Source organism: Palaemon carinicauda, chromosome 1, assembly GCF_036898095.1.
Source record: "Palaemon carinicauda isolate YSFRI2023 chromosome 1, ASM3689809v2, whole genome shotgun sequence".
Taxonomy (NCBI): domain Eukaryota; kingdom Metazoa; phylum Arthropoda; class Malacostraca; order Decapoda; family Palaemonidae; genus Palaemon; species Palaemon carinicauda.
Window position 1 is genome coordinate 320,375,995 of NC_090725.1, and position 14,174 is coordinate 320,390,168.

General features: G+C 32.2%; 1 protein-coding gene across 1 annotated transcript in view; it reads left to right on the forward strand.

Annotated features, from left to right (window-relative positions):
- The window catches only part of LOC137640700 (uncharacterized), a 281,800-nt gene extending 268,137 nt beyond the window's left edge, over window positions 1–13,663 (forward strand). The window contains exons 5-7 of the mRNA XM_068373197.1: window positions 6,426–6,559; window positions 11,761–11,989; window positions 13,435–13,663. Coding sequence (XP_068229298.1) covers window positions 6,426–6,559; window positions 11,761–11,989; window positions 13,435–13,514 — 443 coding nt within the window. The 3' untranslated portion in view covers window positions 13,515–13,663. The remainder of the gene's footprint in view (window positions 1–6,425; window positions 6,560–11,760; window positions 11,990–13,434) is intronic.
- The last annotated feature ends 511 nt before the right edge of the window (window positions 13,664–14,174 follow it).

Consider the following 14,174-nt stretch of genomic DNA (forward strand, 5'->3'; position numbering starts at 1 on the left):
CCACCCTTCAATCTCTTGTGGAGGTTATATTGAGTTTTTTCCATCTAGCTTTGTAAGTCCTCCAAAATATTCTATCAAATATCTGTTTCTGGTCATTAGATTTTCCTAAACCCAATTTTTATTCATTATATGTACTAGCCCTGTCCGTTTCGTTTTCTTTCATGTCATTAGAATAAGAGAAACTAAAAGAATAAATAAACGCATAGCCTAACATGTGATGTGAAATATAAAGTACGTGGCAACGGATTACATATATTATTATTATTATTATTATTTGCTAAGCTACAACCCTAGTTGGAAAAGCAAGATGCTATAAGCTCGGGGGCTCCAACAGGGAAAATAGCTCAGTGAGGAAAGGAAAAAAATGAAAAATAAAATATCTTAAGAAGAGCAGCAATATTAAAATAAATATCACTTTATAAACTATAAAAACTTTAACAAAACAAGAAGAGAAAAAGATATAATATAGAACAGTGTGGCCGAGTCTACCCTCAAGCATGAGAACTCTAACCCAAGAGAGTGGAAGACCATGGTACAAAGGTTATGGCACTACCCAAGATTAGAGAAAAATCTAATCTTCTACCCTTACAAAGAGAAAAGTGGCCACTGAACAATTACAGTGCAGTAAGAATTGTTTGGTAATCTCAGTGTTGTCAGGTGTATGAGGACAGAGGAGAGTATGTAAAGAATAACTTAGCACTGTGAGAAAGAACCCGAGTTCCAATATTGTTAAAACTGTAAAATTGAATTTAGTAGATTTTTTTTCCCAATGGTAAAAATGGCTACAGCGAATTTGAAAGAAAATATGTGCCTTATCGTCTTCATTTCATTATCTGTCATAATACCAATCATTCCATTTACACATTATAGCCTTATAATCTATCCCACATAATTCTACTTCTTTTCTATACAGTCACTGTTTATATATATAGTGTATACTGCATTGACAAATACGGATATGCCTGTCTATATGTCCAGGTTTTCAGCCATTGCTTCGGCGAAATAACTGATTTTTTTCACGGATGACTCTGCCAGAGCATCAAGAGAAAATATAATTGTTCAATTAACATCAACAGGATAATCCCTCAATGACCCCAGGCCATCAGAGGACTGTGAATTATAATGTCCTCTTTTTTCCAGGGAACTTTATTATATCCTTTACAAAATGGTAATTCCACACACAGGCAGTGCCAGTTTATTTAGGGCTGCTAGTAGTAGTAGTAGTAGTAGTAGTAGTAGTAGTAGTAGTAGTAGTAGAAGAACTATCACTGAACAGTTTAGCAATGTTAAAGGACGTTACTGATTTCCCTGAAACTTCTTTACATCTCCACAACTTCTCCACAACAAATAATTATTCTTCAATGTGGGTTTGACAGAAGTAATAACTAAAGTAATTCCATTATGGACAAAGCAGATACTGTGTACAAATTTCCAGTTAAAAAGTTAAAGATTATCAAATTATCCTTAAGACTGTATTTGAAGAATGATATTTAATACCTATCCTATACTTGTATATGTATATATATATATATATATATATATATATATATATATATATATATATATATATATATATATATATATATATATATATACATATATATATATATATATATATATATATATATATATATACATATATATATAGATATAGATATATATATATATACATATATATATATATATATATTTAATATACATATATATATCTAATATATATATATATATATATATATATATATATATATATATATATATATATATACAGTCTTAAGGATAATTTGATAAATAACCCCCTGAACGAAGAATTGTTTGATAATCTCAGTGTTGTTAGGTGTATGAGGACAGAGGAGAATGGGGAAAAAATATGCCAGACTACTCGATGTATGTGTAGATAAATGAAAAATGAGCCGTGACTAGAGAAAAGGATCCAAAATAGTAGTGTCTGGTCAATCAAAGGCCCCAATAACTCTCTAGCGGTAGTAACTCAACGGGTGGCTATTGTCCTTGCCATCCCACTAACTACAATTATAGTGTATGGGTATTAAGTTTATTTGGATGTAGAAAAATGAATTTATATGGATAATGTGAATGCTTGTATGTAATAAGAAATAAGCTCTAAAGAACTGAATTCGTTTAACAGTGGTTTTATTCTATTATATTTGCAATCTAATGTAGAGCACCTTTAATTAAGTTCTTCCAACATTAACAGTGTCAGCCTCAACACACAGCTATAAAGGCCCCTACACACGATCAATTCTTTCGTCAATTAATTGATAACAATTTATGGACGTCAATGAATTGATGGAGAAATTGACCGTGTGTAGGGGACATTGATATCAATTTAGTTGAAACAATTTCATTGAATCAATTCATTGAGATATCAAAGATCCTTTGATATTTATTGATGGGTCTTCAATAAAATTTCATCCAGAGCAAGCACTATTCCTAGAGCCACAGATGCTTTCACCTCGAAGTTATGAATCAAACTGGAAATTGAAGTAAAATCATTGACAGTGTGTAGGCACAGTGATTTCCTCAATTTCATTGTCGTCAATAAATTGATATCAATTAATTGACGAAAAAATTGATATCAATTAATTGACGAAAAAATTGATCGTGTGTAGGGGCCTTAAGAGAAGGTACTACAGAAAGTGTCAGCCTCAACACACAGCTATAAGAGAAGTTACTACAGAAAGTGTCAGCCTCAACACACAGCTATAAGTGAAGTTACTACAGAAAGTGTCAGCCTCAACACACAGCTATAAGAGAAGTTACTACAGAAAGTTTCAGCCTCAACACAGCTATAAGAGAAGTTACTACAGAAAGTGTCAGCCTCAACACAGCTATAAGAGAAGTTACTACAGAAAGTGTCAGCCTCAATACAGCTATAAGAGAAGTTACTACAGAACGTGTCAGCCTTAACACACAGCTATAAGTGAAGTTACTACAGAAAGTGTCAGCCTCAACACACAGCTATAAGAGAAGTTACTACAGAAAGTGTCAGCCTCAACACACAGCTATTAGTGAAGTTACTACAGAAAGTGTCAGCCTCAACACACAGCTATAAGAGAAGTTACTACAGAACGTGTCAGCCTCAACACACAGCTATAAGTGAAGTTACTACAGAAAGTGTCAGCCTCAACACAGCTATAAGTGAAGTTACTACAGAAAGTGTTAGCCTCAACACACAGCTATAAGAGAAGTTACTACAGAAAGTGTCAGCCTCAACACACAGCTATAAGTGAAGTTACTACAGAAAGTGTCAGCCTCAACACACAGCTATAAGTGAAGTTACTACAGAACGTGTCAGCCTCAACACACAGCTATAAGTGAAGTTACTACAGAAAGTGTCAGGCTCAACACACAGCTATAAGAGAAGTTACTACAGAACGTGTCAGACTCAACACACCTATAAGAGAAGTTACTACAGAAAGTGTCAGCCTCAACACAGCTATAAGAGAAGTTACTACAGAAAGTGTCAGCCTCAACACAGCTATAAGAGAAGTTACTACAGAAAGTGTCAGCCTCAACACACAGCTATAAGAGAAGTTACTACAGAAAGTGTCAGCCTCAACACACAGCTATAAGAGCAGTTACTACAGAAAGTGTCAGCCTCAACACACATCTATAAGAGAAGTTACTACAGAAAGTGTCAGCCTCAACACACAGCTATAAGAGAAGTTACTACAGAAAGTGTCAGCCTCAACACACATCTATAAGAGAAGTTACTACAGAAAGTGTCAGCCTCAACACACAGCTATAAGAGAAGTTACTACAGAAAGTGTCAGCCTCAACACAAAGCTATAAGAGAAGTTACTACAGAAGTTAATATACTCTGTATCTAGAATTCTCTCTAATTCCTGATGAGGAAAGTTGTTCTTATCTTGGTATTACAAGACAAAAAGATAGAAAGATATAAAAGCCTTAAGTCTGTATATTATAATCCCATTAAAAACACTACCTAATCCTTAACTCATAGAAGATGGTTATCGGATAATTAATTATGACATTAATGAAATAGCTCATAGAAGATGGGTATCGTATAATTAATTGCAAAATGAATCAAATGTTTTTTTTTTTTTTTTTTTTTTTTTTTTTTTTAAATAAAAAGTCAACTAATTGAAGAGAAAAATTTGGTAATAAAGAAGTCACTATAAAACAATTTTTCTTGAGGCTACACTCAGTACACTATTCTATTTTGTTTTTCCTCGTGTTTTGTTAGTTTTCATAGTTTATAAAAGAGATATTTATTTTAATGTTATTACTATTCTTAAAATATCTTATTTTTCTTTGTTTCCTTTCCTCACTGGGCTATTTTCCCTGTTGGAGCCCTTGAGCTCATAGCATCCTTCTTTTCCAACTGTGGTTGTAGCTTATCAAGTAATAATAATAATAATAATAATAATAATAATAATAATAATAATAATAAGGTATATCCTGCGCAGGTCTCTATACTAGCATAGTTTAAACCGATGACCCAACCATTGCTTTAATGAATAGCGAAATATATAACGAATTAATGTATTCAGAATTTTTGTGCTTTTGCGTTCGTACACTTCCCCGAAGGATTAATGCTTGCAATACCCGGGTTGATAGTTTTAAGCTTCATCGTGTTCGAATGCAAAATGCCTGAAAAACAACATATGAATTCAGTGAACAGGGGGAACGGTGTTTACCCTTTTACGTTGAGGAATATAAAAAAAATGTTATTGCAGGTGTATAACCTTACATTTCCCAGAGGAAACCATGCTTGAATTAATACTATTAACAGTGCTATGAACATTTCACTCAAATTACAATATAAATCTTTAATATCAGATGATAATAACCTTCACATACGAAACAAAACATGAAAACGATATATAACTAAAATAGAAAAGTGGTGTTGTGACCGGGTGGTAGCGTCCTTGCCTGGTGATAGCCACACTGGGGTTCGAGTCCCGCTCAAGCTCCTTAGTTCCTTTGGTCGCTGGGCTTTGGGAGAGCCTATAGGTCTATCTGCTGAGTCATCAGCAGCCATTGCCTGGCCCTTCTTGGTCCTAGCTTAGATGGAGAGTGGGTTTGGGCTCTGATTATATGTAATATGGTCAGTCTCTAGGGCACTGTTCTGCTTGATAGGGCAATGTCACTGTCCCATGCCTCTGCCCTTCGTGAGCGGCCTTGAAAGCCTTCAAACCTTTAAACGAGGGGGGGGGGGTATGGATGAAAATTTAAACTTGGCTAGCCTATTCATTGATCTGGAGTGGCAATATATATCAATGTTGGTGATTAAAGTCTCATTAAATTCTCCACATTGAAGAACATTTATGTTCCCATACACCTAACAACACTGAGATTACCAAACAATTCTTTTTCGCTCAAAGGGTTAACTACTGTACTCTAATTGTTCATTTGCCTCTTTCCTCTTGGTAAGGGTAGAAGAGACTCTTTAGCTATGGTAAGCAGCTCTTCTGGGAAAGGGACAATCCAAAATCAAACCATTGTTCTCTAGTCTTGGGGAGTGCCATAGATTCTGCACCAAGGCTTCCACTGTCTTTGGTAGAGTTCTTTAGCTTCAGGGTACACTCAGGCACACTGTTCTATCTTATTTCTCTTCCTCTTATTTTGTTGAATTTTTTATAGTTTATATAAGAGAGATTCATTTTAATCTTCTTATTATTTATACTTTTACTTGAAGGAACTTCAAATGAAATTTCCCTTTTCTCTTCATATTCTCATAATCTATGTAACGATCTACAATTTACCACGGTATTTATTAACATATATTACAATTTAAATATACTTATGATGAAGTGATATTATCCAGTTTCATTAGTTTTTACATTTTCACTTGACGAATCATAATCCATATATTAAATACAGGATTTATTAAGATTTACTAAAACTTGAATCTACTTATGATCAATTGATATTATCCAATTTCACTAGTTTTTACATGTTCCCTTTACGAATTATAATCCATGTATCAACTACAGGATTTATTAAGATTTATCCCAATTTAAATCTACTTATGATCAATTCATATTATCCAATTTCATTAGTTGTTACATATTCACTTGACGAATTATAATCCATGTATCAACTACAGGATTTATCAAGATTTAGCATAATTTAAATCTACTTATGATCAATTGATATTATCCATTTTCATTATTTTTTACATTTTCCCTTTACGAATCATAAACCATGTATCAACTACAGGATTTATCAAGATTTATCATAATTCAAATCTACTCATGACTAATTGGTATTATTAATTTTCATTATTTTTTACATTTTCACTTTTCGAATTATAATCCATATATCAACTACAGGATTTATCAAGATTTACATTAATTTAAATCTACTCATGACTAATTGGTATTATTCATTTTCATTAGGTGTTTCATTTTCACATGAAGAATTCACTTTCTCTTCAACAGTCGTGCCAAACGAGCGTCCTCTCCTGACTGGGAGTCGAGAATATTATCACCTAAATGACTTCATTAAGCTAAATTGCACAGCGCCCTTTGCAAAGCCGCCAATCTCTCTTACTTGGTATATCAATGATCATGAGGTACGTATATTAACTATTTCCTTATATATATATATATATATATATATATATATATATATATATATATATATATATATATATATATATATAATTAGCCATATCTTCCAAAACATCAATGTCTGGATTCTCTTATTGACCTCGGGATCAGAGACCCTAGGTGGAACCACTCAAATACAATATCCCAAGGGCAATAAGAGTATCCAGACATTAATGTAATAAAATGTATGGCTTATTTGAATATGAAAAACCTGTCTAAATGTGCAAAATTTATCATATATATATATATATATATATATATATATATATATATATATATACACATATGTATACTGTATGTATATATATACATTAAAATACACAATTTTCAGTGTATTTATGATAAATAAAATAACCCACAATGTATGAAAAATTTAAGTTTATTCAGCTTTCGAAGGGACCATCTCCCTTCCTCTTCAGAATACAAAAGAGGAAGGGAGATGGTCCCTTCGAAAACTAAATAAACTTAAATTTTTCATACATTGTGGGTTATCTTATATATATATATATATATATATGTATGTATATATATATGTATGTGTATATATATATATATATATATATATATATATATATGAGTGTATATGTATATATATACACATACATGTATACACACGCACACATATATATATATATATATATATATATATATATATATATATATATGTATATATATATATATATATATATATATATATATATATATATATATATATATATATATATATATATATATACATATACATATATATCTTCCCGACCGTTATCCATACATTAAAAGGTCGGTTGCCTGATGCGCCCTCCCTAATGCCTTCTATCAAAGGCGTCCTCTTCCACCAAACCTCTTCTCTCCATATCATCCTTCACCTTATCTCGCCATGTAATTTTCTGCCGCCTTCTTGATCTTTCCCCCTAACAAGTTCCTCCTTGGCATATATACATACATACATACATATATATATATATATATTTATATATATATATATATATATATATATATATATATATATATAACTTTCTGGCGTCTTATACCAGTATATATAAAGAAATATCACTCTTCTTTATCAACGTCATTGGTTCTTTGACTTGGCAAAAACCCTGGTATTTAATCACTGAAATAACAATGAACATGTTTGTGGTAACCTAATAATCTAAAATAACGGGAAATGAGGAACCGTATTTCGAGTTGTTTAAAAAAGAACTGTAAGTAGATGTAGGAGTGGAGAGATTAAGTCATAAGGATTAAATTAATCTTTATAACAAAGCTTTCTGAAACTGAGTTTTATATACGTCTAAAGAATGACATGGATGGCAAAAAAATTATGGAGTTGATATTTTGGGAAAAGTTTTCATATAGGAGATTAAGACTACAAAGAGCAATTGGTAAATGAAACAAAAAATACATGCTTAAGAAAATATTCTTGAGGAACACCACTAAAAATGAGTCAGGTCAACTAAATGTTTTGTTATAAACAATGATAAATATGGGTGAATGGATTAGATCGATCAAATACCAGGATAAAAGTAAAAAGATAAAAATAACCTTAAACATTCGGATCAGATAGTGTCAGCTTCTGCCTGGTTGGCTAACGCCTAAAAGGTATCAAGGAAAAGCTAGAGAAATATCGGTAAGTCAGGAAAGATGATTGCAAAATCCGCACGGATAATCAAAACGAATAGTGCAGTTTAGAATGCTGCAGTAATATCCTGGCAGAATATGTAACAGTAGAATACTTAATTCTAAAATTATCGTATCCACCTTATATTAGAACAGATGTATTAGTGCAGTCTAATAAGAAAAGTATTCGGATTATTGCACACAAAAAGTTAACAAGGACCATTATTACAAGAAGGGTATAATTTTAAGCTAAACACAATTGTTACCTCAGTAGCATTAACCGTGTATTCGATCCCCATAATAACTCTGATTTTCTTCTTCTCAGAATGACTGCAATCCGCCAGTAATTGGGCAAAAGTTATTCTTCATTGTGGACAGACGAAATCAGATAAGTCACAATCGAGGATTTAATTCAAAGTTTTCAATTCAAGTGCTTGCAAATCAAGTGAAAAGAAACAGTATACAGCTAAGCGTTTCGAGAGGTTCTCCTCCCTTCCTCAGGCTGGAACGGCTGAAACGATGCTGGCAACTGGAAATAAGTTAGAATTACAATGCTGACCAAGTGCATTTATTCACGAACGGAAGAGGCTTAAAAGCTTTGCGAACAAAGTATTCTGGGGATTAGAGAAGAACAAAGTACGAGGTATCCTCACATGACTATCTGTCCCCTCAGAAATTAGCCTAAATACATGGAAAATAACTATACCAATCAATCAGGATAAAAAAAAAGACAGAATTGCATATGCACAAGTAAGTCTCAGCCTTTTGCCATAGGGTAGGTGTGGCCAAATCAATTATCATGCGGTAAGATATTAAACAAAAAACCTCTAAAATCATGGAGATAACTTCAAAATCATAAAAGAATATTTCAAAATATTCTAAGTAAGAGGTTAAAGAGTTTTGCATCTATAGCAATGGTATTGAAAAACACGTTGGCTGCTAGATAATTTGTTCCACTTTACTACAAAAAAGATAAGAACATTAGTTATCAAACAGTACCTAAAAAAGGGCACTTGAATTATAATCAAGGCCAGTAAACATTCCTTAAAACTCCCAAAGATTAATCCGAAATGTACTGAATTTTCACAGAAGACATCCAAGAATAAAAGGCTTCTAATGAAGAAAGCAAGGAAATTCAAAGCACTAAATATAAAGATATGTACATACAAATGCGGTGGACAAATTCGAGTTTATATATCTCTATATATACACATTCACTCACACACCCCACGCACGCACGCACACACACATATAAATATATATATATATATATATATATATATATATATATATATATATATATATATACAATATACACACACACACACACATATATATATATATATATATATATATATATATATATATATATATATATATATATATATATATAATTGTGTGAGTGTAACCTCACTTTGTATAAGAAAGAAATAAAGGCATCTCCAATTATACAGCCAAAGAGAGGTACTTGAACAGGACAAACGGGTAGCACCAGCTACTCGAGCCTATCACGCAAAAACAACTGAAAGAGTTGCTGAAATAGAAGTAAAAAAAAAAAAATAAGATCTCTTCCATTTTCATGATCAGTTGAACTCCCGATTGCTCGAAATGCTCAGCATACATATTACCAGCAGTAGGACAAAGAACAGTGGATTTAAGATTCCGGAGCCATAGCTTTAAGAGTGGTATTATGAAAGCATTGGTTTAACTGTCATAAGGTACTAGATTAGATACTGTATTTCAAAGCTAAAATATGGTGAAGCCTAGTGTATACACATTAGTCCTTTGGTTTAGAATGAAGTAAATCAGAGGATGTGGCACTTATTAATGGTAGGCTGCGGGTAATCTGTTAGCAAGGCGTCTGACTTCCAGCAAATGAAATGAACAATATGTATTGGTACAATAGCCATTGAGTCACAGATAGAACCAAAAACAAAGATGTCTGCATATTCCATGTTCTACTAGAAAGGACACTATGTAGAGCGCATACCTTCACCTATATCATGCTGAATATCATAACATCGGTAATTGAATTATGCACATTTTTACTCTAGTTTCTTGCAAATCAGACAAACATTGGCCACAGTATGGCAAAAAGCGTCTTTGATCTTTTCGGGACCTTGGCGTTGACTTTTCACCCAATCAATCACAAAATCTAATCAAATTATCTTTCAATCGGGGCCAATCATCCTTCTCATGAGATTCGGTCAAAGAGTTTTTTAGTAATGCGATTCACAAACACACAGATACACATACAAACCAATACACGCTTATCAACGAAGTTGGCGAAGGTATACATAATAAAACTGAAGCAGTTGTACCATGAGTATCAAGTCAGGAGTGGAATGGTGATAGCAGGCATTGGAGAGGGCCCATCAGGCAACCGACCCCTTAATTTGGGGATAACGGTGAGGGAGAAGTGGAATAACAATTCGGTAAAAAGGGAGTCGATACTTAGGCGATCAAAGGATTTTAAGTGGAACCAGTCAACCACACAATTGAGGTGGAACTAAAACCTTTCATGGCGAAGTGTTACAATCCGAAAATGAATTTCCCATAGGCCATTAATGAATAAATTCATCTCAAACCACACAGTAAAAGTGAAAGGTTTAAAGGTTTAAAGATCCCCAATGAATGGCAGAGGCAAGGAACAGTGACATTGCCCTATCAAGCAGGACAATGTCCTAGAGACTGACTATATTACATATGACCAGCGCCCAAGCCTCCTCTCCACCCAAGCTAGGACCAAGGAGGGTCAGGCAATGGCTTCTGATGACTCAGCAGATGGACCTATAGGCTTTACCATCCCCCCCCCATCCTTGGCTCACAAGGATGGTGAGGTTACAGCGACCAAAGAAACTAACGAGTTTGAGTAGGACTCAAAAAAACAAAGTGGTAATCACCAGGCAAGGACGCTACTTCCAGGCCACCTCAACGGTGAATTAAATACTATTAGATGTAAAAGCTCCAGGGCCAAAGAAAAAAAAAAAAAAAAAAAAACAGTTGTGACATAAGGGAGGGACATATAATACAATGTATATAGATAGATACAGCATCAGGTTTCATTGGTTAATACTTGTAGGTTTCTGAAACACATTTTACTCATCCCAAAAGTCATAACTATTCTAATGACTATATTTACTTCACATCCCTGAATTTTGAGTAAATCCCTTCCTTAAGACCTCTGTTTAATGAATACATGTATCCTTTACATATATACCATTACTATTCCTTTAAAAACTAAATTTTTATTTAAGCAAAAAAACTGATAATTTTATGGGAAAAGAAAACAAAGGCAAATGAGTGTATGAATAATGCTTTAGAATGCACATTTTATGCACAAACATACACAACCTTCCACAAGAAATACTCAGAAACAAATACATTCTATGGCTGAATAATGCTTTAGAGATTAATCTGGAACACAACACTTACCAAAAGCCATTAAATAGTCACGTGATAAACAAGCACAAGGATCAGGTTTGTATTTAATCCATTCCATTTTTATCCATCGTAAATATTTTCACAGCGGTTCTCTCCTCTTCAGGCTGAGCTCAACAATGTGAATGAGATTGAGCGCATCGTCAACCCAGCAGAGCTGGAGAGTGTCAGCAGCCAGCTAACTCTCAGCGTGAAGCGACACCATTTCAAGGGGTCAACTATGTCCATAAAGTGCGTGGGTCACCTGGCCGACCTATACCAGAGGTCATCCCAGGTCATCATTAGGGAACCCTCCAGCCAATGGTTTATAAGTAGTGATCTCTACCATACGTCAGGTGAGCTAATGACATTTTTAAGAAGGAAGGAATTCCGTAAGAGAATCGAGTAAATATCGAGATCCTTCAAATACTTTCAATACAGAAAAACAAACTTTATTTAACAGCAAGAAACCTAAATTATGCTTTCGTGTGTTTTTATAGTTTATATATGAGAATATAAATGTTAATAATATTTCTAAAATAGTTTATTTTAATCGTTCATTTCTCTTCATAAAGTTTATTTATTTTTGTTATTATTTCTTTTTTTCCTTATTTCCATTCCGGACAGGGCTATTTTTCCCTTTTGAAGCACTTAGGCTAGCATCCTGCTTTTCCAACTACGGTTGTAACTTAACAAATAATAACAATAATAATAATAATAATAATAATAATAATAATAATAATAATAATAATAACAATAATAATAATAATTTAAAAAACTGCAACCACAGTAATTGAATCTTTCATATACAAACTATAAAATCTTCCCCCCCCCAAAAAAAAAATTGAATTAAACAAATAAAAAGGAAAAGAACGAAAGCAAATCAAGCACTGCCTAACAACAGGACGCAAACGATATGAGGTAACCGATACCTAGCAACAAGAGATGTTTCTATAAATGAATATATGACTTTAAATGGGATTTCCATTTAATCATAACTAACAGTTTACACGACTTATCTACCTTGAACGTTTAGCTATTCTGTGAACTTCATATTCAATATGCATATGCTCTACGTGTTGCTATGATAAATTGATCGTTTATGAATAGGAAAATGGTGTCAAAACAAGATTGATCATCAACCACGTATGAATTTATAAATAGCAATGCCGGTTTCAGCAATTTTTTGAATGAATGAATAAAAATCTTACGTGAGGAAAGAGGTAAATATTTATTTATATTTATACAAATTTCTGTTTATTTAATCATAAAGACACACAATGTAATACAGACACACACATATATATACGTATATATATATATATATATATATATATATATATATATATATATATATATATATATATATATATATATATGTATATATATACACATACGTATATATATATATATATATATATATATATATATATATATATATATATATATGTATATATATACATATATATATATATATATATATATATATATATATATATATATATATATATATATATATATAAACGGGTGTATGCATGCGTGTAGGTTTGTATATATATATATATATATATATATATATATATATATATATATATATATATATATATATATATAAACGGGTGTATGCATGCGTGTAGGTTTATATATATATATATATATATATATATATATATATATATATATATATATATATATAAACGGGTGTATGCATGCGTGTAGGTTTATAAGTTTGATAGTGAATTTCTTGGTATCTATGTGTACCCAAGTACAAATAACCAACATCCATCTTTCTCATTTGCAGGTTGTCCGGGCTGCCAGTCGTATAGGCTACTACAACTTCTACTTCTCCTACAGTTCCTCCTATACTCCCAAATTAATTAGAGAAGCTGATCTTTCGCAAGACCTTCTTACAGACATCTCAACTTTCTGGATTCTCTTGGCTTCGTCTATGGTGGCCGCTCTTCGTACTCCTCTGCCCAACCCTTATCTTCAATTCCGTCTTCTATTTGCTTTTTTTATATACTTTTTCATATAAGGCCCCGATTTATATATATATATATATATATATATATATATATATATATATATATATATATATATATATATATGAGTACTTACACATGTGAATTACAGTTGTTTCTTTTATGTTATTATTATTATTATTATTATTATTATTATTATTATTATTATTATTATTATCATTATTATTATCAACTAATCCGCTTTCACATTTCACTGATTTTTCACCATGATATATTAACATAATATAGTAAAAACACTCTTACGCTGATTTTCACAACACATTCTCTCCATCAAATCGTTGTTCAAATACTGACTGCTCATTCTCAACAGAAATTAAAACTTATATTGTTATTTCTATGATTATAACAGACCTGGAACATTGCTAGTAAAAGCTTTTTTGAGAATCAACATGAAACATCTAGTTGGGATTAACTGTAAAATATAAAAGATTGCATAAAATGTTACTCGAGACAATTCGCATCGATGTACCATCGCGCTTCTGATTCCTCAAAGTTTAAA